At 42.2% G+C, this 26,905-nt stretch overlaps 1 protein-coding gene across 4 annotated transcripts in view; it reads right to left on the bottom strand.

Annotated features, from left to right (window-relative positions):
• Positions 1 to 26,905, bottom strand: part of ST6GAL2 (ST6 beta-galactoside alpha-2,6-sialyltransferase 2) — a 238,725-nt gene that overhangs the window by 22,521 nt on the left and 189,299 nt on the right. For all 4 annotated transcript variants that reach the window (XM_069757572.1, XM_069757570.1, XM_069757573.1 and 1 more), the window contains exons 5-6: positions 23,113 to 23,214; positions 10,936 to 11,110 (exon numbers count right to left, since the gene is read on the bottom strand). In XM_069757572.1, coding sequence (XP_069613673.1) covers positions 10,936 to 11,110; positions 23,113 to 23,214 — 277 coding nt within the window. The remainder of the gene's footprint in view (positions 1 to 10,935; positions 11,111 to 23,112; positions 23,215 to 26,905) is intronic.

Raw genomic sequence — 26,905 nt, 5'->3', positions numbered from 1 at the left:
GTTTGTGCAGACTTAGACACCAATCAACAAATCTTAGCTGGGAAAGGAGAAGCCGGAGGAAAACTGTCAGCGGCATAATTCTTGGAATTTGACACAATGTATTTTAATAAATGTAAGCGATGTCACTATTTCATGCTGCCAGTGGTTAGGGCAGCATGTACAGTGGGTACGGGAAGTATTCAGATCCCTTTAAATTATTCACTCTTTTTCATTGCAGCCATTCGGTAAATTCAAAAAATTTCATTTTTTTTCTCATTAATGTACGCTCTGCACACCATCTTGACTGAACAAAACAGTGGCAAGGCACAGATCTGGCAAAGGTTACAACAGAATTTCTGTAGTACTCAAGGTTCCTAAGAGCACAGTGGCCTCCATAGTTCTTAAATGGAAGAAGTTTGGGACCACCAGAAGTCTTCCTAGACCTGGCCGTCCAGCCAAACTGAGCAATCATGGGAGATGAGCCTTGTTGAGAGAGGTAAAGAAGAACCCCAAGATCACTGTGGCTGAGCTCCAAAGATGCAGTAGGGAGATGGGAGAAAGTTCCACAAAGTCAACTATCACAGCAGCCCTCCACCAGTCAGGTGTTTATGGCAGAGTAGCCCGACGGAAGCCGCTCCTGAGTGCAAGACATATGAAAACCCGCATAGAGTTTGCTAAAAACACATGAAGGACTCCCAAACTATGAGAAATTAGATTCTCTGGTCTGATGAGACGAAGATAGATCTTTCTGGTGATAATTCTAAGCAGTATGTGTGGAGAAAACCAGGCACTGCTCATCACCTGCCCAATACAATCCCAAAAGTGAAACATGGTGGTGGCAGCATCATGCTATGAGGGTGTTTTTCAGCTGCAGGGACAGGAAGACTGGTTGTCACTGAAGGAAACATGAATGTGCCCAAGTACAGAGAAATCCTGGATAAAAACCTCTTCCAGAGTGCTCTGGACCTCAGATTTGGCTGAAGGTACACCTTCCAACAAGACAACGACCCTAATCACACAGCTAAAATAACAAAGGAGTGAGCACTGACCTAAACCCTATTGAGCATCTCTGGAGAGACCTGAAAATGGCTGTCCACCAATATTCACCATCCAACCTGACGGAGCTGGAGAGGATCTTCAAGGAAAATTGGCAGAGGATCCCCAAACCCAAGTGTGAAAAACTTGTTGCATCATTCCCAAGAAGACTCATGGCTCTACTAGCTCAAAAGGATGCTTCTACTCAATACTGAGCAAAGAGTCTGAATACTTATGACCATGTGATATCTCAGTTTTTCTTTTTTAATAAATTTGCAAAAATTACTATATTTCTGTTTTTTTCAGTCAAGATGGGGTGCAAAGTGTACATTAATGAGAAAAAAATGAACTTTTTTGAATTTACCAAATGGCTGCAATGAAACAAAGAGTGAAAAATTTAAAGGGATCTGAATACTTTCCGTACCCGCTGAAAGGTTACACTTAAACGGGTATTCCCAACTCCAAGATCCTATCCAAATATGTAGCAGGTGTAATAATAATAATATCAGCAAATATCTCCAATTAGAAATGTAGTATAGTTCTTCTGATTCGTTATGTCTTTCCTCATGTGCAGGGATTGCAGGACCTTAGGAATCCATGGTTACGACCACTAGCAACTAACTAACAAACTGTCACTATATCAGTGGTCATAACCATGAATACCTAAGGTCCCGTAGTGACCTCCTTTGCACAGATAGGTGTTTCATGCCTCGTGCTTTCAAAATGGTTATTGCAGGTCATGAGTGTAGTGATAAGTCTAAACCAAGCCTCCGCTGCTTTCCCTATCCTACAAAACAGAAAATGCAAGGGAGGCATGGATTGAATTGGCCAATACACTTCCCATGCCTCGGTGAAATCAGGAGGAAAGGAGCAGTGATCTGAGCAGAGTCAGCAGAAGCAAAATGAGGGCATCAGGTAGGGTGACTATACAAGAGAAATGTACTGTCACTTTTTAGTCCTAGGTTAGATGGTCATTTAAATACAAACATTCCTATAACTATATTTACATCCATATCTATTGGTCCATTGAGTCTATAATTTCTTGAAAAGGCACCTGTGACGTCAAAAATGCTATTAACCTGCAAATCGGGTAAAAATGCAGGTTAATAGCATTCTGAACCTGCTCTAAGTGCGGTCACCAGGCTGGTTCAGAATTAACCAAAGATTAACACTGTATTTGCAGGTTTATAGCATTTTTGACATGACAGGAGTAATTCAAACATCCGTGGAAATCAGTTCGAGATCAGACTGCAGTATGTGGACTGGCCGGTGGTCTCCCGACCTGAGAGTGACGGCCTCATAGAAATACAGGAAGCTATCACACTCGGGGAGGAGGCCTGTGGCCAGTCCATGCATTAGCGATCCATGCTAGAGCCGATTTGCACAGACGAGTGAATGAGTCCTAATTCTGTAGTGCTTTTTAGCATTCATAAACAAGTGAACCTAGGAATATTCAGCGAAATAAATAAAACTATTTGAATGAATGTAATATACTATTTTTAGTACTTGGGAACATATATAACCCACACAAATATCATGTTCTGTATGATTACCAGAATCTCATGTTAGTACAATGTGTAGTAGAGTGAACCTTTTGATGGCAGATATGCAACAGATACAGACTTATTTGTGTGCAGGAGGATTAACACTTTTCTGACAGTAGATGGCGATGTTGTTACTGTTATATGCTTAGTTGAATGTAATGCATGTACTTGTTGTACTTTGGTTTCACTTTCTCTCTGGTAAAAGGTCCATTAAGGTACCGTCACATTAAGCGACGCTGCAGCGATATAGACAACAATGCCGATCGCTGCAGCGTCGCTGTTTAGTCGTTGTGTGGTCGCTGGAGAGCTGTCACACAGACAGCTCTCCAGCGACCAACGATGCCGAAGTCCCCGGGTAACCAGGGTAAACATCGGTTTACTAAGCGCAGGGCCGCGCTTAGTAACCCGATGTTTACCCTGGTTACCATTGTAAATGTAAAAAAAAAACAAAAACCACTACATACTTACATTCCAGTGCCTGTCGCGTCCCCCGGCGTCAGCTTCCTTGCACTGTGTAAGCGCCGGCCGTAAAGCAGAGCGGTGATGTCACCGCTGTGCTCTGCTTTACGGCCGGCCGGCGCTGACACAGTGCAGGGAAGCTGACGCCGGGGGACGCGACAGACACCGGAATGTAAGTATGTACTGTTTTTTTTTTTTTTTACATTTACAATGGTAACCAGGGTAAATATCGGGTTACTAAGCGCAGCCCTGCGCTTAGTAACCCGATGTTTACCCTGGTTACAAGTGAAGACATCGCTGGATCGGCGTCACACACGCCGATTCAGCGATGTCAGCGGGTGATCCAGCAACAAAATAAAGTTCTGGCCTTCTAGCTCCGACCAGTGATGTCACAGCAGGATCCAGATCGCTGCTGCGTATCAAACACAACAATATCGCTATCCAGGACGCTGCAACGTCACGGATTGCTATCGTTATCATTCTAAAGTTGCTCAGTGTGAAGGTACCTTTAGACTTCCTGTTATGTTATATTGTGAAGCTGATGCATGTACCTCATGTTCTGTGTAGATAATAGTTGAATTACCCCATATAATCTACTCTCACAAGTTTCTTCTGCAACCAAACTATGCAACACCTCCTAGAACATGAGATGCTACAGCTTCCTAAATTTTATGTAACCAAAGCCAAATAACTGCTATTATACAAGCTTGATTGTAGAAAATACCCCAAGAACATACAACAGCCCTACAGCAACCAATGAGAAACTAAACTCATACCTTAGAACAGGGGACACCAACATGTGGCTTGTGGGCCAAAGATGCGTGGTTCGTGCATGCCTGCCAGCTTGATGCAAGTCTAGCAAACAACTATGAAAAGCAGGTATCCAGGTGGTAAATTTTTTGTGTAGCCCTGCACAAAAGAGCAGATCTGAATGTGCACATTCTGGCCTTGGGAGTTTGGAGATAATTTAAGTATGGGACGCTGGAGACAGTATGATACTACCTGTCAGAGGAGGTGCTTGAATCTGGATGCAACAGTGTCGTGGGAGTGATTGATATGAGAGTATTTACTGGGGGTATTGTGGGAACCCCTGGATATTGGTATACTGCCTTGTGTGATTTTTGTGGAAAAGCTTTGGTTGTCATTATACATTATATATTACACTCCCCTTGATAAAGCACATCTGCGAAACACGAGTTAGTGCATCTGTGGTACCGTAGACGGGCGTTTTATACAACATTATGGGTAAGCTATAAACTTCACATATTTTTAGTTTCTCATGACTGTTCTATTGACTATTATGGTCTATGTGCACTTTATTACTAGTCTGACATCATAGGTCTCTTTTTGGACCCATTTATTGTATCATTACTTTGCTACACTATAGCCTGTTACTATGCCAGTCTACCACTCATTTTACTTTAACTTTAACTTTGTAACTTTAAAAACATGTAGGTGTATATAAAATGTGCAGCTTACCTGTAAAAAGTTGCATCTTCTACTTTTCCCTAAACAGTGCAAGTCTGCTCCTATTTTTTAACATTTGCAGCTCCGGCCTTTTTATCGAAAACATGGCACTTGCGCCATCGAATGAATCCTTCCTCTCATAGCTTTACATAAATCTGGAGCAACGTAGAATTGAGCACTGTATATCCCATGATAAAGATTTCAGTAAGTGCTTCACATTAGTATGGCTACTTTGTAAAGAAAAATAATGCCTAAAAAATGGAAATCTGAGCAAAAGGAGCCATCTATGAGTACAACTACATTTGGAAAGGAAACAAACAGTCATAGTTTTACTGCTTTGGTGTTCTTATTCCTTTCAGCGTGTAAAACGAACCTCTATACCTTGTCATGCAGAACTCATTACATTCTTAATGTACCCTTGGGCACAGTAACATTGCTTAGAGTTAATGGATTCCCAAACGAAGTTTACTCTCCCACTTACAAAAAAGATTCAGCACTTACTTGTGGTGGAGGACTTTAATTCTGTTTGGTATAATTACCTTTCTGTCAATAGGGGCCATTAGGCATTGTAGTTGATGTTACAGTTAAAAGCTGCACTACTCCAGTACTCAAGAACAGAAGACAGCGTAATTAATCATAGTAACATGGTTTGTAAGGCTGTTAGAAGAAATATGTCCATCCAGCTCAACCTATTAGACCTCACTGTAGACCAGGAGAAGGTAAAAAAAATTCTTACTGATATATATATATAGATATAGATATAGATATATATGTACGGTATATATATATATACAGTTAGGTCCATATATATTTGGACAGAGACAACATTTTTCTAATTTTGGTTATAGACATTACCACAATAAATTTTAAACAAAACATTTCAGATACAGGTAAAGTTCAGACTTTCAGCTTTTATTTGAAGGTATCCACGTTAAAAATGGATGAAGGGTTTAGGAGTTGCAGCTCCTTAACATGTGCCACCCTGTTTTTAAAGGGACCAAAAGTAATTGGACAGATTCAATAATTTTAAATAAAATGTTCATTTCTAGTACTTGGTTGAAAACCCTTTGTTGGCAATGACTGCCTGACTGAAGTCTTGAACTCATGGACATCACCAGACGCTGTTTCCTCCTTTTTGATGCTCTGCCAGGCCTTCACTGTGGTGGTTTTCAGTTGCTGTTTGTTTGTGGGCCTTTCTGTCTGAAGATTAGTCTTTAACAAGTGAAATGCATGCTCAATTGGGTTGAGATCAGGTAACTGACTTGGCCATTCAAGAATATTCCACTTTTTTTGGCTTTAATAAACTCCTGGGTTGCTTTGGCTTTATGTTTTGGGTCATTGTTCATCTGTAGTATGAAACGACGACCAATCAGTTTGGCTGCATTTGGCTGGATCTGAGCACACAGTATGTCTCTGAATACCTCAGAATTCATTCGGCTGCTTCTGTCCTGTGTCACATCATCAATAAACACTAGTGACCCAGTGCCACTGGCAGCCATGCATGCCCAAGCCATCACACTGCCTCTGCCATGTTTTACAGATGATGTGGTATGCTTTGGATCATGAGCTGTACCACGCCTTCACCATACTTTTCTCTTTCCATCATAATGGTAGAGGTTGATCTTGGTTTCATCTGTCCAAATAATGTTCTTCCAGAACTGTGCTGGCTTTTTTAGATGTTTTTTAGCAAAGTCCAGTCTAGCCTTTTTATTCTTGATGCTTATGAGTGGCTTGCACCGTGCAGTGAACCCTCTGTATTTACTTTCATGCAGTCTTCTCTTTATGGTAGATTTGGATATTGATACACCGACCTCCTGGAGAGTGTTGTTCACTTGCTTGGCTGTTGTGAAGGGGTTTCTCTTCACCATGGAGATTATTCTGCGATCATCCACCACTGTTGTCTTCCGTGGGTGCCCCCAGGTCTTTTTGCATTGATGAGTTCACCAGTGCTTTCTTTCCTTCTCAGGATGTACCAAAGTGTAGATTTTGCCACACCTAATATTGTAGCAAATTCTCGGATGGGTTTTTTCTGTTTTTGCAGCTTAAGGATGGCTTGTTTCACCTGCATGGAGAGCTCCTTTGACCACATGTTTACTTCACAGCAAAACCTTCCAAATGCAAGCACCACACCTCAAATCAACTCCAGGCCTTTTATCTGCTTAATTGAGAATTACATAACAAAGGGATTGCACACACCTGTCCACGAAATAGCCTTGGAGTCAATTGTCCAATTACTTTTGGTCCCTTTAAAAACAGGGTGGCACATGTTAAGGAGCTGAAACTCCCAAACCCTTCATCCAGTTTTAATGTGGATACCCTCAAATGAAAGCTGAAAGTCTGAACTTCAACTGCATCTGAATTGTTTTGTTTAAAATTCATTGTGGTAATGTCTATAACCAAAATTAGAAAAATGTTGTCTATGTCCAAATATATATGGACCTAACTGTAGATATATATATATATATATATATATATATATATATATATATATATATATATCTATAATATAACGCTGGGAGCGTCACTCTGTCCGAAGCCTTTATAGACTGCGCAAGCGCAAGCGCAGTCTGGACCCCACAGAGTGACGCTCCCAGGAGATCGCGGTATGCGTAAACACTGAACGCACACTGCGATCTCCACCGGAGAGGCAGGGACCGTGGACGCGCCAGGAGGGTAAGTATTATATTCACCTGTCCCCCGTTCCAGCGCTGCGTGCGGATCCGTCTCCCGGGTCCTCTGCCTGTGACGTTCACAGTTCAGAGGGCACGATGACGCGCTTAATGCGCGCCACCCTCTGACTGAACAGTCACAGCCAGAGGAGCCGGAACACGGAGCGGCACGCAGCGCTGGATCACGGCCAGGTGAATATAGCAAGTGCTGGGGGGCCTGAGCTAGCGGCGATACCGGCACCTGACCCCCACTGCGCGCCTGTGTCACCGCCTGCTCAGGCCCCCCAGCACTCGGCGCCCAGCGACGATAGGTGAGTATGGTATTATTTTTTTTTTATATATATCGCAGCAGCATACGGGGCATATACAATGGAGTATCTTATGGGGGCCATAAACCATAATGGAGCAGTCACGGGGGCATATACTATGGAGCATCTTATGGGGGCCATAAACCATAATGGAGCAGTGTACGGGGGCATATAATATGGAGCATCTTATGGGGGCCATCAACCATAATGGAGCAGTGTACGGGGGCATATACTATGGAGCATCTTATGGCGGCCATCAACCATAATGGAGCAGTGTACAGGGGCATATAATATGGAGCATCTTATGGGGGCCATCAACCATAATGGAGCAGTGTACGGGGGCATATACTATGGAGCATCTGATGGGGGCCATCAACCATAATGGAGCATTGTACCGGGGCATATAATATGGAGCATCTTATGGGGGTCATCAACCATAATGGAGCAGTGTATGGGGGCATATACTATGGAGCATCTTATGGGGCCATCAACCATAATGGAGCAGTGTACGGGGGCATATACTATGGAGCATCTTATGGGGGCCATAAACCTTTATGGAGCAGTGTACGGGGGCATATACTATGGAGCATCTTATGGGGGCCATAAACCTTTATGGAGCAGTGTACGGGGCATATACTATGGAGCATGTTATGGGGCCATAAACCTTTATGGAGCAGTGTACGGGGCATATACTATGGGGCATCTTATGGGGACCATAAACCTTTAGGGAGCAGTGTACGGGGCATATACTATGGAGCATGTTATGGGGCCATAAACCTTTATGGAGCAGTGTACGAGGGCATATACTATGGAGCATCTTATAGGACCATAAACCTTTATGGAGCAGTGTACGGGGCATATACTATGGGGCATCTTATGGGGGCCATAAACCTTTATGGAGCAGTGTACGGGGCATATACTATGGAGCATCTTATGGGGGCCATAAACCTTTATGGAACAGCGTATGGGGCATGTGGGTGGGAGCAGCAAATTACAGAACGGTGGCGCAGGATGGAAGCAGCACATGAAAGAACGGGGGCGCAGGATGGGAGCAGCACATGACAGATCGGGGGTGCAGGATGGAAGCAGTACATGATAGAACGGGGGCGCAGGATGGGAGCAGCACATGACAGATCGGGGGTGTAGGATGGAAGCAGTACATGATAGAACGGGGGCGCAGGATGGGAGCAGCACATGACAGATCGGGGGTGCAGGATGGAAGCAGTACATGATAGAACGGGGGCGCAGGATGGGAGCAGCACATGTCAGAATGGGGGCGCTGGATGGGAGCAGAACATGACAGAATGGGGGCGCAGGATGGGTGCAGCACATGACAGGATGGGGACGCAGGATGGAGCAGCACATGACAGGATGGGGACGCAGGATGGAGCAGCACATGACAGGATGGGGATGCAGGATGGAGCAGCACATACCAGGATGGAGACCATATACCAATATAAATGCTCGCCACCCGGGCGTAGAACGGGTTCAATAGCTAGTATATATATATACATATATATATATATATACATATATATATATATATATACACACACACAGTATATATACAGTACAGACCAAAAGTTTGGACACACCTTCTCATTTAAAGATTTTTCTGCATTTTCATGACTATGAAAATTGTACATTCATACTGAAGGCATCAAAACTATGAATTAACACATGTGGAATCATATACTTAACAAAAAAGTATGAAACAACTGAAATTATGTCTTATATTCCAGGTTCTTCAAAGTAGCCACCTTTTGCTGTGATGACTGCTTTGCACACTCTTGGCATTCTCTTTATGAGCTTCAAGAGGTAGTCACCGGAAATGGTCTTCCAACAATCTTGAAGGAGTTCCGAGAGATGCTTAGCACTAGTTGGCCCTTTTGCTTTCACTCTGCGGTCCAGCTCAGCAAAACCAACTTGATTGAGTTCAGGTCTGGTGACTGTGGAGGCAAGGTCATCTGGCGTAGCACCCCATCACTCTCCTTCCTGGTCAAATAGCCCTTACACAGCTTAAAGGTTTGTTTGGGGTCATCGTCCTGTTGAAAAATAAATGGTGGTCCAACTAAACGCAAACCGGATGGAATAGCATGCCGCTGCAAGATGCTGTGGTGGTAGACATGCTGGTTCAGTATGCCTTCAATTTTGAATAAATCCCCAACAGTGTCACCAGCAAAGCACTCCCACACCATCACACCTCCTCCTCCATGCTTCAGACTGACTGACCTTTATTTCTTAAAGTAATGATGGTAACTCGTTTTTCTTTACTTAGCTGCTTTTTCTTGCCATAATACAAATTCTAACAGCCTATATTCAGTAGGACTATCAGCTGTGTATCCACCAGACTTCTGCTCAACTCAACTGATGGTCCCAACATCATTTATAAGGCAAGAAATCCCACTTATTAAACCTGACAAGGCACACCTGTGAAGTGAAAACCATTTCCGGTGACTACCTCTTGAAGCTCATCAAGAGAATGCCAAGAGTGTGCAAAGCAGTCATCAATGCAAAATGTGGCTACTTTGAAAAACCTAGAATATAAGACCTATTTTCAGTTGCCTCACACTTTTTTGTTAAGTATATAATTCCACATGTGTTAATACATAGTTTTGATGCCTTCAGTGTGAATTTACATTTTTCATGGTCATGAAAATACAGAAAAATCATTAAATGAAAAAGTGTGTCCAAACTTTTGGTCTGTACTGTATCTCTGTGATTTAAGGGCAGAAAATTCAAAGTTGGAAATTTGCAAAATTTTCAAAATTTTTGCCAAATTTCCATTTTTTCACAAGTAAACGCAGGTAATATCAAAGAAATTTTACTGCTATCATGAAGTGCAATATGTCACGAGAAAACATTGTCAGAATCATCAGGATCCGTTGAAGTGTTCCCCCTTCGAAGGCACAGCGCCGAAACGCGCGTAGGGGTTGTGGCACCATCTCCTGAGCTCTGGTAAGACCTTGCTACTTAGCTATATTATGCCTAAACACAGACGTGTGCTTCCCTGCGGTTTATTAGATCTTTGTATATGACAACTCTGACATGCTATTTTGGCTTAGGACTATGGCTTTCAGCTGAATATATTTGGTGGGTTGTAGTGATTACTATAGCAGGAGCTCCGTCCCATATGGCAATATAATGTATTACTATGGTTCATTAGGCCTTGCCGGACTTGTTGCTCAGTAGTGGTGCCACTTACGTTTCTTTTTGGCTCATTCACCTATGGGTATTATTTTTTATATACATGTTTGCTTGTTTTTATTCTAATAAAGATTGTTATACGTGGTTCATAATACGCTTCAGCCTCTATATATATATATATATATATATATATATATATATATATATATATATATATATATATATATATATAAACTGATATCAGAACAAATCCCTAAAACTCATCTCCAGATGCCATAACTTGTAATGGTGTTAGTATGGTGAAATCAGAATGCTAAGCCAACCTACCGATGAATCCTGAAGACGGTGGATTGGGCTGGATCTTCTCGTTGCTGTTCTCTTGAATTATTTTCCAAAGTTCCCACGTAAACTTTGGGTGAAGAATGTAAAAGGGCTGGTTTGGATTTTTCTTCCGATGTTGTTCATATGGTGGGAAAAGATTGTAGTCTGGCTTATGGTACCACTGTGTCCAAAAAACAGATGAGGTTAATAAAACATGAATCGCCTCTCTTGTGGTAATATAAATATAATTGCAAAGTTGGATTTACAAATAATCTGACCCATTGGCAAACAGATTAACATCAGAGAAAACAAATGTAAATATAACAAAATCACACTCTTCTCTGTTAGGTTCTGTTCACATGTCCATTTATCCTTTTTTGTTTGTCTGACAAAAGAAACACACAAACAGATCCGCTGCATTCCTGTTTCTATTGGGAGCAAAGGAGCCTCCCCGATTTATATGTGGTCAGTCGGGTTTCCGTTTTTGTAACCTTCTAAAATTAAACAATATACGGAGACCAAATGGATATCATAAAAATCAATGGGGACCCTCTGCTTTTGTTTGAAAGTGGAATGTCACAGATCTCAATTCTTTTGCATTTGACTGTTCTAAATGGAAGCAATAAATAGGAACGATAAATGAACACGGGAACAGAGCCTTAGTGAATGGTAAAACATACAGTTGTATTCTTTTTGCTCTCAAACTAAAATATATAATCAGTGTACGCATCAAATGTAGTGTGAATAGACTACTATATTTTCCGGCATATAAGACGACTTTTTAGCCCCTGAAAATCTTCTCAAAAGTCGGAAGTCATCTTATACGCCGAGTGTTGTCTTTAGTGAAGCAAGCTGCAGGCGTCCAGGACACCCGGTGTATGGAAAAAAGGGAGAGAGAGGCCTGCGCCACTTCACTTTAGTCCTCAGGAGTAGAGATGGGCGAATGCAAACAGTAAAGTTCCATACTGTTTCGGTTCGGCTGCCCGAACACCAGGTGTTTGTCGCGCTGTCACATGCATGACAGCGTGGCAAACACTGCTTCTGATCGGTGATGAAATGATCCCCACCGGTCAGAGCACCACGGTTCCCACACTGTCAGAAGACAGAGTGAGCACTCAACTGTGATCAGAGGTATAAAGTTTACCTCTGGTCACTGGTGTCAGCTGATAGGACTACTGCTCCCATCATCCAACACTTGCTACCGCTAGTTACAATGAGAGCAGGAGCGGTGGATGGGGGTATTCATCAACTGTTACTGCCCTGTAAATAAATAATTTAAAAAAAAATGGCGTGGTTTCCCCTGTATTTTTGATAACCAGCCAGACAAAACTCACAACTGGGGACTGCAACCCTCAGCTGTCAGCATCAGTAAGGTTGGCTATCAAGAATAGAGGTGTCCCCACAACATATTTTTAATTATTTAAATAAATAATTTAAAAAACGGCGTGGGGTCCCCTTCATTTTTGACAACCGGCCTTGCTAAAGCAGGCAGCTGGGGGCTGGTATTCTCAGGCTGGTAAGGGGCCTTAAATAGTGGCCACCCCAGCCTAAAAATTGCAGCCCACAACTGCCCAGAAAAGGCACATCTATTAGATGCGTCAATTCTTGCACTTTGCTCGGCTCCTCCCATTTGCCCTGTAGCAGTGGCAAGTGGGATGATAGTTGTGAGGGTTGATGTCACCTTTGTATTGTCCGGTGACATCAAGCCCACGGCTTAGTAATGGAGAGGTGTCTATAAGACACCTATCCATTACTAATAATGCAATGGCGGCCGACAGCACTACTGCAGCATAAAATGGTTGCTCGTCCTAACTCCACAGGACCCAAGTGGAGAGGTACATACCAACGTATTGAAGTGAAGGACAGCATCCAATCCAGGTGAAGACAAGAAACACTTTATTGTGCCATATGTGCAACGTTTCAACCTCAGAGGGTCTTGACAAAGACCCTCTGAGGTTGAAACGTTGCACATATGGCACAATAAAGTGTTTCTTGTCTTCACCTGGATTGGATGCTGTCCTTCACTTCAATACGTTACCTATCCATTACTAATCCTATTGTCACATTGTAAGAAAACACAGACACCCAGAAAAAGTCCTTTAATTGAAAGAATGACACAGACACCTTTAATAATCTCTATTAAACCATACTTACAACCTCACCTAATTTCACCGAAGCCCTCGAACTCCTGTAAAAAACAAAAATAAAAAAAAACAATATACCATACCTGTCCGTCGTTCTGTCCGACACCGTAATCCATGTTTAGGGGATAAACAGTTTTCCAAGATGCATCCGTCCAGACTGAAAACCACTGGTGAATGAGCTGCTGCCAGCTCAGTCTCAGTGACTGAGGCTGCGTTCCCAACCGGGCTGAACTGCGGTGGCCTCTGTGAAATCCCCGATAGCACCGAGGTCACGGCAGTTCAGCCCGCCTGGGAATGGAGCCTCAGTGACCAGACGTAACCTCAATGACGTCACCACCGGTCTCTGAGGCTGCGCTTGCAGCAGTTCAATCACCAGTGGTTTTCAGCATGGAAGGTCGCATCTTGGCACCATCCAGGTTGATAACTGTTTATCCTCCAGACATGGATTATGGTGTGGGACAGAACGACGGACAGGTATGAAAAATTGTTGTTTTTTAATTTTACTTTTATTATAGGATAACGACAGCTTCGCTGGAATTAGGCATTTCAATAAAAATGGAAAACTGTGTTTTGTTTTATTTCTAATAAATGGCTTTAGTCTGGCTGTGTCTTTATTTACCTTACAACTATGGGATTAGTAATGGACAGGTGTCTTATAGACGCTTCTCCATTACTAAGCTGTCGACTTGATGTCACCTGACAATACAAAGGTGACATCAACCCCACAAATATGAACCCCACTTGCCACCGCTATAGGACAAGTGGGAAGAGCCAGGCAAAGCACCAGAATTGGCACATCCAATAGATGTGCCTTTTCTGACCGGCGGTGGGCTACTATTTTTAGCCTGGGGGAGTCAATATCCATGGCCCCTTACCAGCCTGAGAATACCAGACACCAGCTGTCAGCTTTACAAGGTTGGTTGTCAAAAATGGTTGGACCCCACGCCGTTTTTTAAAATTATTTTTAAATATTTAAAAAAAAACAGCATGGGGACCCCTCTATTTTTGATAACTAGCATTGCTGAAGCTGACAGCTGAGGGTTGCAGCCTCCAGCTGTGAGTTTTGTCTTGCTGGTTATCAAAAATAGGGGGTACCGCGCAACTTTTTTTTAGCTACCTTATTTATTTACAGCGCAGGAGCGGCGGATGGGAGTATTCATCAGCCGCTCCTGCTCTCACTGTTACTAGAGGCTGTAGGTGTCAGATGATGGGAGCGGCTGTCCCATCAGCTGACATCAGTGAACGGAGGTAAGCTTTATACCTGCGATCACAGCTGAACACTCGCGCTGTCTTTTGACTGCGTGGGAACAGCTGCTCTGGTGGGGATGATTTCCCCGCTATCAGAAGCGGTGTTTGCCGTGCTGTCATGCACATTACAAAGCGGCAAACACCGGAAGAGGGGTAGTCTTATACGGCGAGCATATTCCAAACTCTATATTTTAACTGGAAAAGTTAGGGGTTGTCTTATACGCCCAGTCGTCTTATACGCCGGAAAATACGGTGCTTGTATCTGTCCTGCTGCAAATAATCTACTCTCAGAATTAATACTTTCTGAAAATTTCAATTTCACGTTTTCTTGGCGTTTAGTTCCAAACTTATCTACGGTAAGTAAAATACATGTCTCATTCAAGTTTTTAATCAGAGTATTGCTTCAGTAAAAACTAATGCACCACTGATCACAGTTTATGGGTCACCCTAAATAGAATGTGGTAAAGGTCTTTCAATGTCTTTGGAAGTAACTTGACATAAATGGCTGATAAATAATAATTTACAATATATCAATTATATAATTGTCTAAGGGTCACTTCCGTCTTTCTGTCCTTCTGTCTTTCTGTCTGTCATGGATGCCAGTCAAATTTTGTTTCAATGCAGATTGCACATTTTCTGTTAGTACAATAAACCTCATTTCAAGGCAGAAACATTACTGTGTCCAACAGTTATTAGATATATGAAACTGAAATAGCTGTTGCAAAAAAAACTATTTTTATAAAACATTAAGCTTAAGATTAATAGGGGTGCCCAAACTTTTTCATATAACTGTATATATATATATATATATATATATATATATATATATATATACACATATACATACACATTTGTGCTTTGCTTTAATTAGTTTTTATATTTTCATTGGCCCAGAATAAGAAAAGAAAATGGGTCAGTTGCATCCTCTTAACGACCTAATAACAAATTGGACACCTGAAGGGAAAACCTGTCAGGTTCCCCAAACCTCTCGTAACATCACCTTAACTAATTAGAGTCATAATCCTGTATTATAATCAGGTCTTTGTTGTGCCATACTCTTATTCATTACCAAAACCAACTTTTATTGCTGTAACTCAGCATATGCACAAGACTTTGATTGCCTGAGAGATGACATGGACAATCTGTAGAATGTCAATCATGTCCAGAAAGGACAGATTTTTCTGCGGAGTCATTACCCATTGGACTAGTCCATGATAATTTGCATATGCTGAACGATAGCAATAAAAGTTAAATCTGCTGGCACACTATATGTAAAACAGTATGGGACATAAATGTAATACTGGATTATCTCTCTCCAACAAAACAATAGTAGAAAGCCGCACTCATAACTGACAAGTCCACTATTAATTTTTCTACCATAAAATGGTACATGGAGACATGAAGTAACAGTCGTTTCACATGTAGACCTGCTTCACTCGGCAATGACTGGTGGTAAGTGCCCCTTTCTACTTTTGTTTTTCTGGACATAGTTGATTACGCATATGTGGAAGTTGAGCACCAACGTGTCTGACAATGAACGTCTGAAAGTGTGTAATACATCATTAAGGATTCTGTGTGCTAGCTGTGTCAGCAGTTCTTACTATTGAAATATAACTCTACATTGTTATGGTGATTTTTTAAAATTGAAAAATAAAAAAACAGTTCCAGCTTCTCCCGAATAAAATAGAAAAATACTTTATTAATGTGACATATTTAAAATGCAAAATGCTGCCGAGACATCACCTTAACAATTTGCGAGGCAGGCTACGCGTTTCGACCGACACAGCGGTCTTTATCAAAGCTAATCTACCATACAATCCATTCAGTATAAAAAGACCTCAGTACCAATGGAATGACAGAGATGAGTCACATGAGCGGAAAGGTCCTATTCACTACTAAACTAACAAAAGAAAATCAGAAATTGCACATAAAATTAAATAAAAAATTAACAAGATAACAAAAAAAAATATTAAGATGTTGCACATAGCTATTTGAATCAATAATGAAACATTAATTCATTCCTCTTGTTTAAACCGTCAGGAAATCTCGTACCCAAATTGAAAATCCAATAAGCCTCACGTGTGAGTAAGGTTCTATGTGAATCCCCACCACGCAAAGGTTTCTTTATTTTTTCTATGCCCGTAATCCTCAGAGAATTAATGTCCCGAGAATGATACTCTATAAAATGTTTCGCTGCAGAAGAGATGTTGCGGTTGTTATTCCCATTATGAGAAATATCATGTAAATGTTCAGAAATGCGGTTCTTCAGTTTCCTGATAGTACAACCAATGTAAGCTTTATTGCACTCGATGCAATCTATTTTATATATCACATAACGCGTGTTACAGTTAATAAAATCTTGAATTGTGAATATATTATCATTCTTATAATCCTTAAAGACTTTGGTAGTAACCATTTGTTTGCATGTCGTGCAATTAGTGACATTACATTTATAACAACCTTTGCATTTGAGCCAGGTATCTTATTGTTTATGAGAAATAAAAGTACTGTGCCATAGAATATTACCTAATGTAGGTGCCCTTCTGGCTACAATATTGCAACCTTTTTGTAACACCTTGCTGAGAATGGGTCTTCATACAGAATCGGTATGGCTTTAGAAATGATGTTTTTAATTGCATTAAACTGGGGACTGTACTGCAGGCATACATATGGTCTATCAGTAATGTCATTTTTGATGGCATCATTGCTGACATGACAGACCTCAGACGAGATGAAATCATTTTGTTCCTTCTTAGAAACTATTTTTAATGCTCTATTGAGCATCCAATTAGGATAACCCTGTTTATTGAGTCTCTTACAAGATCTAACCAGATCACTTTTAAATGCGCTCTTGTTATTGCAATTACATTTCAATCTTGTGAACTCCCCCACAGGAATGGCTTTCACAGTATGCTTGGGGTGGTTGCTATTTGCATGGAGAATCGTATTGCCCGCAATAGGCTTAATATAGGTTCGTGTTGAGATCAATTGATTGGGACTACCTGTCACTTCCAAGTCTAAAAATGAAATTGTGAATTTTTCATGAATATGTGTAAATTTGATATTATAATCGTTATTGTTAATGTAATTAAAAAAATCATGTATGGCACCTTTCCATATGATTAATGTATCGTCAATGTATCTGCCATACCATGAAATAAAAGGTGAAAAAGGATTGTCAGTTGTAAATAAAAATTGATGTTCTCAAAAAGTCATTACCAAATTTGCCAAAGATGTGGAAAACTTAGCCCCCATCGCCACTCCCGTGCATTGTAAATAATAATCACGATCAAATGAAAAAAAATTGTGTGTTAATAGAAAAAAGTAACCTGTAAGATAAAATTTATAAGATCCTGTGAATAGAAACTATAATTACTGAGATGAAATTGTAGCACTGACATAGTGACATTATGGGGTATGCAAGTATACAAAGAAATAACGTCACAGCTTAACCAAGTATATTCTGATAACCAAAGTTTGTGTGACAAAATGCCTAGAACATCCTTTGTGTCTTTGATATATCCTGGTGTCCTTGAAACTAGAGGTTGAAGCAAAGAATTCAAGCCACTGGCCCATATGTTTATTAATAGAGCCTATGCTTGAGACTATTGGTCGCATGGGAGGAAAGGATGCTTCCTTATGAATTTTGGGTAATCCATGCAGTATAGGCATGACGGGGTGTGGAATCTCCAAAAATTCTGATTGCTTTTTTGAGAGGACTCCTAGAGACGCACCATCCTTTATAATATTGTCAATTTTATTTTTAAATGTTGCTGTAGGATCAGAAGTTAATTTTTTATAGATTTTTTCATCATTCAATAACTTCAAAATTTCTTGTCTGTAGTCACAGGAGTCCATGATAACAATTACACCTCCTTTGTCACTCATTTTTATGGTAATATCTGTCATCTTCTTAACATCTTTTTCAAAACATTTTTATTGGAATTTTAACATTTTTAAACGGGTAGGGAATGCAAAGGAGGGGAGGGAGGGAAGGGAAGGGATATGATATAGGAAAAGGAGAAATCCCTATAAAAATAGGGGTGACAAGCGATCATGTAGTATTTTTAGTACATGCAAAATGGTTGTAGTTTTAAACAGCACCTAAAAGGAAGTAAAAATGAGTTGACATAAAAGATGAATATGTTGAATATATGTCTAGTAGTTGTAACAAAGCACAAAATCTATAAAAGAATGATCATATAAACTTAAAATTACCAAAGTTAAGCCCATATTTGACATAAGTGTACGAGTATGATGGCTTGTCGGTTCTGGTATACCCTTAGGTGACCATGTGACCATGTGGGGCAATGTTCGGTTCTGAACAAAGGCTTTAAAGTGGAAATAAATCAGTCTGACATATAATCCTCAGTCAAGGTTTGGATCTGCTGTTGATGAACAGGACGAATCCGCAGAAGAGTCAGAAGAGGCCCAAGCGTGTTGGATTCCCAATGAGTTCAGAAGTTCAAAACCCTCTTCTTTAGAGGCGATAAAGAGAGATTTTGAGTTATGATTAACCATGAGAGTAGACGACCGGGACCACTGGTAGGGGACACCGGCTTTTCCGTAGACAGCGTGTGATTGGAGAGAGTAGCTTCCTTTTCTGTAGGGTGTCTTGTGAAAGTTCTTTAAAAAAAGACAAGTGTCCGTAAGGTGATGAGGAAAATTCAGGATTTTTTGATATGGCAAAAAGAGCATTCCTCGTCCAACCAGGGTAAAAGTGACGATCACGTCTCTTGATACTTCCTTTGGGAGTGATGGCGGCCTGCGTATTCTGAAGAACTTTTCTATTAGAAATTTTTGGTTAGTGTTGGGAATTAAGTGAGAAACCATTTTTGATTTATAATTTTTGAGCTGGGAGGTCTGGATAGTTTCTGGAATTCCTCTTATTTTGACATTGTTTTTTCTTTTAAAGTCCTCGTAGTCAGCTAGGTCGGCTTTAAGGTTGTCAATTTCCCTTTGAATTTTATCTAATGGTTCCTGAGGGATAGAGTGGCCTAGGGACATTATCAATTCAGTTTTTTCAAAGGAGTCCACCATCTCTGAAGTAATTCAGCGTCCCTGGTCTCTGTGATTAATGTATCTTTAAAGAGGTTTTTAATAAAATTTTCAGATGCTATGGAGTTTCTTGTTCGTTTAAAGTCTGTATTTTTGTTATTATCAGATATTGATACTCTGTCGCAGTCTCTGTCAGTCTCGTTCCACCCAAGGTTTAGTGAGACTAGGAAAGCTCTAAGCAAGTCAGAAATAAAGCCCTCCGTCGGGTAGTTATCAGAAGCCGGAATCTTTTCAATAGATAGTAAGCTAAAAGGCCTTCCTTTATCCGAATTTTCAGCTTGTGAATGGTTCTCACTAGATGTATCGCTTGTTGAAGAGTGTGTAAGCATTGTGTCAGAAAAGGTAGCTTTATAATTGTCCGACGTATCAGAGTTTTCGAAAAATTCTTCCGAGTGAATGCTCTCTAAGCTCTCCGTAAAGCCTGAAGACCTGACTATGTTGGGATTTTTCCGCCACCCTCACCTCCTGGGACTTTTAGAGGAAGGGTAAACTTTTTAAATTTAGAGTCGATGACTTTACACAGCACGGAGTCTAGCTCAGAAATGTTTATTAATTCATGGTATTGTTTTAGATTTCCCTTCTGTTTATCTGATGTGGACTTGTGAGGATATATAGAGTTAAAAATGCACTTGCTTTGTGTGTTTTGTGTGGTAGCTGGAGCAGGAGTTTCTCCCTCAGCTTTTTTCTCCCTCACGTTAAGCTGCTGGGTGTTTGATATAAGGGGAGTCGCTTGAATGTTCTCCATTCTATCGCTGGGCTCTGCTGGTGTGATGGATCTCTCCTGCTCCCCACAGTCCCCCTTGCACAGCTCCATTCCCAGCTCACCTGGCTGACTGTGGTAATCCTTCTTTCTGTGGCTTGATCGCTGGGCTGTGCCGTTCTGCGCCGCCTCCAAGTCCCTCTGCAGTCCAGTTCCTGGCTTCATCCTCCTCCCCGGGACAAACCGCAGCTGGATCCCCGGGGTCCGCTCATTACATGCCACTCCGTCGGGCATCTGCTGGGGAGGCACCGCTGGGCTTCCCGTTTTACTGTGCAGCTCCCCGCTGCCTGATATCACCGCTGATACGCTGCTCCTCCGGCTCCGGTCAATCAGCTGTTTCATACTCCGCCCACCTGCTGCCTCCTGGACCCCCCGGCCGGCGCAGCATCTCCGACGAGTGCGGTCTTCTTACCATTGCTGGATCTGCTGGGCTGCCGTACATCAGGGGGGCCCCTCTTTGTTAAAAGTGCTCCGCCGTGCTCCTGCTGCAGGGAAGCCACATGACTCCCGGCTCTGCTTAGCAGCTGCACGGCGTCACCTCTCAGCGCTGTCATTTGGCCTCTCCTCTCGCAGTCGCCATCCGCTACAGGGGTCCCAGGTGACCCAGTGGGTACAGGCTTCTTGCCGGATTGTTTTTGAAGGGGTGCCTGTGTCTTGGAGGGGATGATTTTGCTTGGGGTCTGATGAAGGTCTGGCGCCGCCATTCTACTTCCGACCTGAGTCCCGGCTGCATGCTGGCCTCCGTCCCGCACTCTCCTTGTTCTCTGCTCCAGAAGAGGGATTTTGCTCAATGTGCCCAGCTTTTTCTTGCTGCAGGTCTGTTTTGGCATTGTATGTCCGCTTTGGGGTCAGTTTCCACCCTTTTGTATGCTTTTAGAAAGCTAAATTAGGGGATTTAGCAGGAGCTCTTGTGAAGCACGTCTGCCTCCTTCCCCTGGCAAACCACGCCCCATCTTCTTAATATCTTGAATAATTTGTCTTTGTTATCTCGATATATTACTGTTCACAATAATAGAATGATGGTTGTATTTCAAATTCTTGAGCTCCCGCTCTACAACCTCTTGAAATTTGTTCATGCACTCAGACCTCGATTGAATCGGATAAAAAAAGGGGGTTTTAACTTTGAAATTATTAGACTGGTTGATAGTATTGTCTTGGTTTGACATGGGTCCCTGTAATTCTTGCTATGTCAGTAATGTAATCTGTTCATGAAAATCTAAAGAATGAAAATCATTCACAAACGTGTCTGGTTGATCGGAAATTTCAGCATTGTCCTGGGACCAAAAATGTTTCCTTAGAGTCAAATTACGAACAAATTTATTTATGTCCAATATGGTTGAAAACAAATTAAAGTCGTGATCTGGAACAAAATTTAGTCCATAGGCTAATATTTCAAGTTGGTCCTGTGAAAAAATCCTGGAAGATAAATTAACCACATTACCAACACTTATCAAGGCATCAATTTTTGCGGCAGGTGTGCATGCCGCCACTGTTTTCTATGTTTCCTCCCACCACGCCTTTTGCATTATTTTGTGTTTTTGTGGTATGTATGGCAGTGGTACAAAAAGCAGATTCATTCAGAGACGTATCAGACAAACTAAGACCATTGTCACCTGAATCTCCTTCACGTGTGCTGAAACTCACATAACGTCTATTTTGTCTCCTTTTACGATTGACATGTCGAGTTAGTTTAGTAGTGAATAGGACCTTTCCGCTCATGTGACTCATCTCTGTCATTCTATTGGTACTGAGGTCTTTTTATACTGAATGCATTGTATGGTAGATTAGCTTTGATAAAGACCACTGTGCCGGTCGAAACGCGTAGCCTGCTTCGCAAATTGTTAAGGTGATGTCTCGGGAGCATTTTGCATTTTAAATATGTCACATTAATAAAGTATTTTTCTATTTTATTCGGGAGAAGCTGCAACCATTTTTTTCTTTTTCAATTGTGTCTCATCACGTCTCATCAGGACGGAGTTCCGGGCCTCTTCATGGGATTGGTGAGCTGGCTTTTTTCTTTGTTTCATCTGTTTTCATTTTTTAAAATTACCGTATTTTCCGCTTTGTAAGACGCAATTTATTTCCCCCAAATTTTGCGGGGAAATGGGGGTGCGTCTTACAAAGCGGATATACCGCTTACCGTTACAGGCTGGGATGAGGGGGTGTCCGCCACCGCAGTTGTCCGCTGCCGCCCGCCACCGCTGCCGCCCGCCACCGCGGTTGTCCGCTGCAGCCCCGGGTGATGCTGGAGGCTCCGGTGCTGCGGGGGGCTCTGGCAACATTTTGTGAAAGACCAGAGCCTCCCGGCAGTTCGTCCACACTTTGCTGTATGACTGACTCAGGGAAAATAGCCGCTGGAAACTCGGGAGATGAGATATCAGGGCTGAGATGTCATCTCTCGAGATCTTGGTCCCAAGATCTCCATCTGCGCATGCGCCGCCTCCCGGCGGCCATTTTCCCGAAGTCCACCGCACAGGAAAGCATGGACGAACTTCCGGGGGCTCTGGCCTTTCACAAAATGTCGGCAGAGCCCCCCTGCAGCACCGGAGACAGCCCTGCAGCACCGGAGCCCCCATGTAGCACCGGAGCCACCCTGCAGACCCCCTCATCCCAGCCAGCAGAACAGGAGCCCCCCTGCAGACCCCCTCATCCCAGCCTGCAGCACAGGAGCCCCCCTGCAGCACCGGAGCCTCCCTGCAGACCCCCTCATCCCAGCCTGCAGCAATGCTCCACTCCTGCCTCCAGCAACGACTCTGGGACCCTGATCCACCGCAGCCACAACCCCTGGTAAGCAATAAGATGCATGGATTATAAGAAGCCCCCCCAATTTAGTTTTTTCCTATTTTTCTCCTCAAAATTTGGGGTGCGTCTTATAATCCGGAGCGTCTTACAAAGCAAAAAATACGGTACCTTAAGTACATGAAATCTTAGCACTTTTCACTTATGATCGTTTCTAAGAAAAAATCATCTTACCATATGCAGGTCAGCATAATATGGTGATGGATCCCATGCAACTAACGTGACATCTTTGTACAAAGAACTCTCTGCAAAGTGGTGGCTTGGATTAGTAAGAATCTGCGATTGAAAAAAAATTCTTTAAAAAAACTATAATATAGGCACTGGCAGCATTAACAAACTAGAAGGCACTTTTTTTTTATAAATTACATCAACATAAACCACAGCATGTCTATTTATCTTGCAGAGACGCACAGTCTCCACAAGATAAATAGCACCATTCTATATATAGGATGAATTAACACATGTGGAATCCCGCGCATACAAAAGCCATCAGCGCTTTGGACGGGGTGCTTATCCGCTGCGTCCAAAGCGCTCGGAATACACCACGTGGAAACATACCCTAATGCTGCTGAGTAGCAGTCTCACTGCCTGTGCAGGGCTGTTACCAGCAGTCACTTGATAAGCAATTAAATAAATAAGGCAGCACTCTGTAGCGCCAAAACTTGCAAACATGAAATATGAAAATTGAATTGTATTACTGCACTAGAAATATGAAAAATTGAGAAAGCTTTTTTGAAATTTGTATTCATTAGCCTTCTGACTGAGCACTCTGCCTCTTACAGGCATTGTTAATCAAGTCAGGACCCTACCCCTCCACACCCCTCCACCCCCTGTATAGATTTTAGTCTGAGAGGATTCACAGGTTCCCATACAGATAAAAACTTCTAAGCGAGGATTGGCATTGTTAGCTTCAGGTAAACGAGAAATGCCTTATCGTGGTTACCAGGTACACATGAATTGGCCAATTTATGCGCTAAACGTTCTAAATTTTTCATTTTTCTAGTGCAATAATGCAATTCAATTTTCATATTTCATGTTAGCAAGTTTTGGCGCTACAGAGTGCTGCCTTATTTATTTGATTGTATATGAGTTGGTGACTCTAGGTTAGCACCTGTTCACACCTAGCCTATGTTTGGATGTGACGGTCAGTTTTTAAAAAAAAAATTTGAAACTTGATAAGCAACGGTTACAGCACAGATTTCCACCCCAGTGCTCTATCACTTCTGGTAGAGGACTGTGCATATCCCTCTGTATCTGCACATTGTATACATTTGCATGCAGAGCTATTAATCAGAGTGACAGTTGAGAGATTTATGGCTCTCTCCCTCTCACTAAGATAAGCAACACATGTAGCCATGTTGAATAGGCCTCCGCCCCATAATATTAAAGGGAATGTCCACTTTCAGTAAAGTAGTCCCCAAAGTGTGAAAAGTACATAAAATAGACTCTTCAGGTTCTCCCCAACATCCCCAGGGTCCAGCATTAGCTTCCCGATGCCACTGCAGTCCCGCTGTGGTGACTAGATCAGAAACACCACAACAAGACGCCACTGCTCTAGTCAGCCAGTTGCTGGGATCAGTGCCGGTGCAGAGGGCTCAGTGACTAGCTGACTAGAGCGGTGATATGCGCTATTTTTATGACATCACCGCACTAGTCAGCCAGTCGCTGCGCTATGTGCTGGTGTAGAGGGTGATGGCACAGAATGCTGAGCTCAGTGACTGGGTGACTAGAGTGGTGACACACGCTGTGGATGTGAAATCACCCCTCGATCGAGTCACAACACCAGCACCAGGACCACAGCAGTGGTGGAAGACGGCGCTGGACCTTGGAGGGATAATACCTGCTGAGTTTATGTTGTGTACTTTAAACACTTTGGGGACCATTTGATAGAATGGTAACACTAAGAATTAGTGATCTGACAGGATATTTGTATGTCCCTTTTGTGTGAGAAATTGTATAATTTAATTATATCTGCATCTAGTGTAATTGAGGTAGTGGGATATCAGTCTGAGGGCTCGTGCTCACAACCAATTTTCTTGGATAAGTGCAATCCATGGTTTTCACTCGTACCCATTATATATTATATGGGGATTGTTTTCCTTGAACCGAGTGGTCGGCGGAAACAAAAGGTGACATGTCCGATTTTGATCTGAGTGTCAGATCAAAATCAGCAATGAAAATCTATGGGTCCGAGAAAAACATTGGATCGCACTCTGATTGTGGTTCAATTTTCTTGGACTGACAGAATGGAGAGGGTGGAAAAACGCTTTTTTTTTTTACTCTCTACATCTGAAAAAAACTGGTGCCACTCTGATCACAGTTTGATCAGAATAACTGGAATTTATCTCAGATGTGGAGAAAACTGTCCTGTGACACTACACATGGGTTGAATTCAGACGTCCTTGTATCACGGTCCGAACACAGACTGCAAAAAATAGACTGTCCTGAATTTGGGGAGCTGTCCCGCTATCTTACTGGAGGTCTAAGGGTATGTCCCTGCTTCAGCTATATCTGCCGTCTCAGAACAGATACTGCTGAATATAGTGGAGGGGCTGGGAACCATCAGATCCTCCTCCAGCATTTAGTCTATGCAGAGACTGAAGATCCGGCCAGGACCCTGAGGTGCTTTGAGTCCAATATGAAAAAAGAGCAGTACAAATGTTATGTCGTGGTTTGTTGTTGTCATATGACATTCTCACATGACTAAAGGTCCTAGCAGGATGCTCAGTCTATGCACAGTCTAAACTGTGGAGGAGAGATCCACTGGCTAGTCAGCAGAGACGAGGAGGACACACACAAGGTGTGTATACACTGTGGAGACATCACCCTGTGTGTGGGGGGCATTGTGTAGACCATGAAAATTTTATCATACCTGTGTGTGAACACTGGCTTCTCTAGGAGCAGTATTTCAGTGTGGGGCAATATAGAGGAGGGTGAGGTTATTGAGGCAGTGCTGTGGAGTCGGAGTCAGGGAAATTGAGGTTTGAGTCGGAGGTTTGGCTTACCAACTCCACAGCCCTTCTAAATTCAGCCTTAAAGAGAAGGTGTCATGTGAAAAAACGCTATTAACCTACAGATAAGTAGTTATTCTGCAGGTTAATATGATTCTGACGCCATGTGGCTGCCGCACTAAAGTCAACGCTGCTGTGAAGAAATTAACGTTTTCATAGAGGCTGAGCTTCAGTCACTACTCAGTACATAGTGAGCGGAGCCTGTAACCACAACCCAGCACTGACTGTCAGCCAGCACTATACTAATAGACTGTTAACCCGGCTGTCAGTCAGTGTTGGGACCTGTTTCCAGCAGCGGCTCACTATGTACTGAGTGGTAACTGAAGGTTCACCCCTATGACTGAAAGCCTGAGGCTGCTGGGAGGTATATACTGTAGCTAATTTCCTCTTAGTGGCTGGGCTTTCACTGTGGCGGATGCACAACGGTAGAACTCTATTATGGTATGTGCACACGTTGCAGACTTGGCTGTGGAATTTTCTGCGCAGATTCTGCAGCTCTTTGCAGAAAACGCAGGTAAAAATCCGTGCAGATTTGATGCATTTTTGACGCGTATTTGCTGGGAATTTGATGTGTTTTTTGTGCAGATTTCCCTGCATTTTTTCCCTGCAGATTTGTCTGTGTTTTTGTAACCTAAATAAAGATCTATTATTTAACAAAAAAAAGAATTGTGATGTCATTTCTTTTTTTGTCCAACCTCTTATTTTACATACTCCTTTGAAGAATAATGTTACACACACAGACAGACAGACAGATAGATGATAGATAGATAGATAAATAATAGATAGATATGGGATAGATAGATAGATAATACCAAGGCCGATGTTTAGTAATGAACCTAATAAAATGCTACATAAATAGCTAAATAAGGACACACACACAAAATCTGCACACAATATCTTTAATTTTTTAAAAAAGGGAAAAAAATGGCGTGGGCTCTTGCACAATTTTCTGCACC

Source organism: Ranitomeya imitator, chromosome 3, assembly GCF_032444005.1.
Source record: "Ranitomeya imitator isolate aRanImi1 chromosome 3, aRanImi1.pri, whole genome shotgun sequence".
Lineage (NCBI taxonomy): Eukaryota > Metazoa > Chordata > Amphibia > Anura > Dendrobatidae > Ranitomeya > Ranitomeya imitator.
This window is presented reverse-complemented; position numbering and strand designations above follow the sequence as displayed.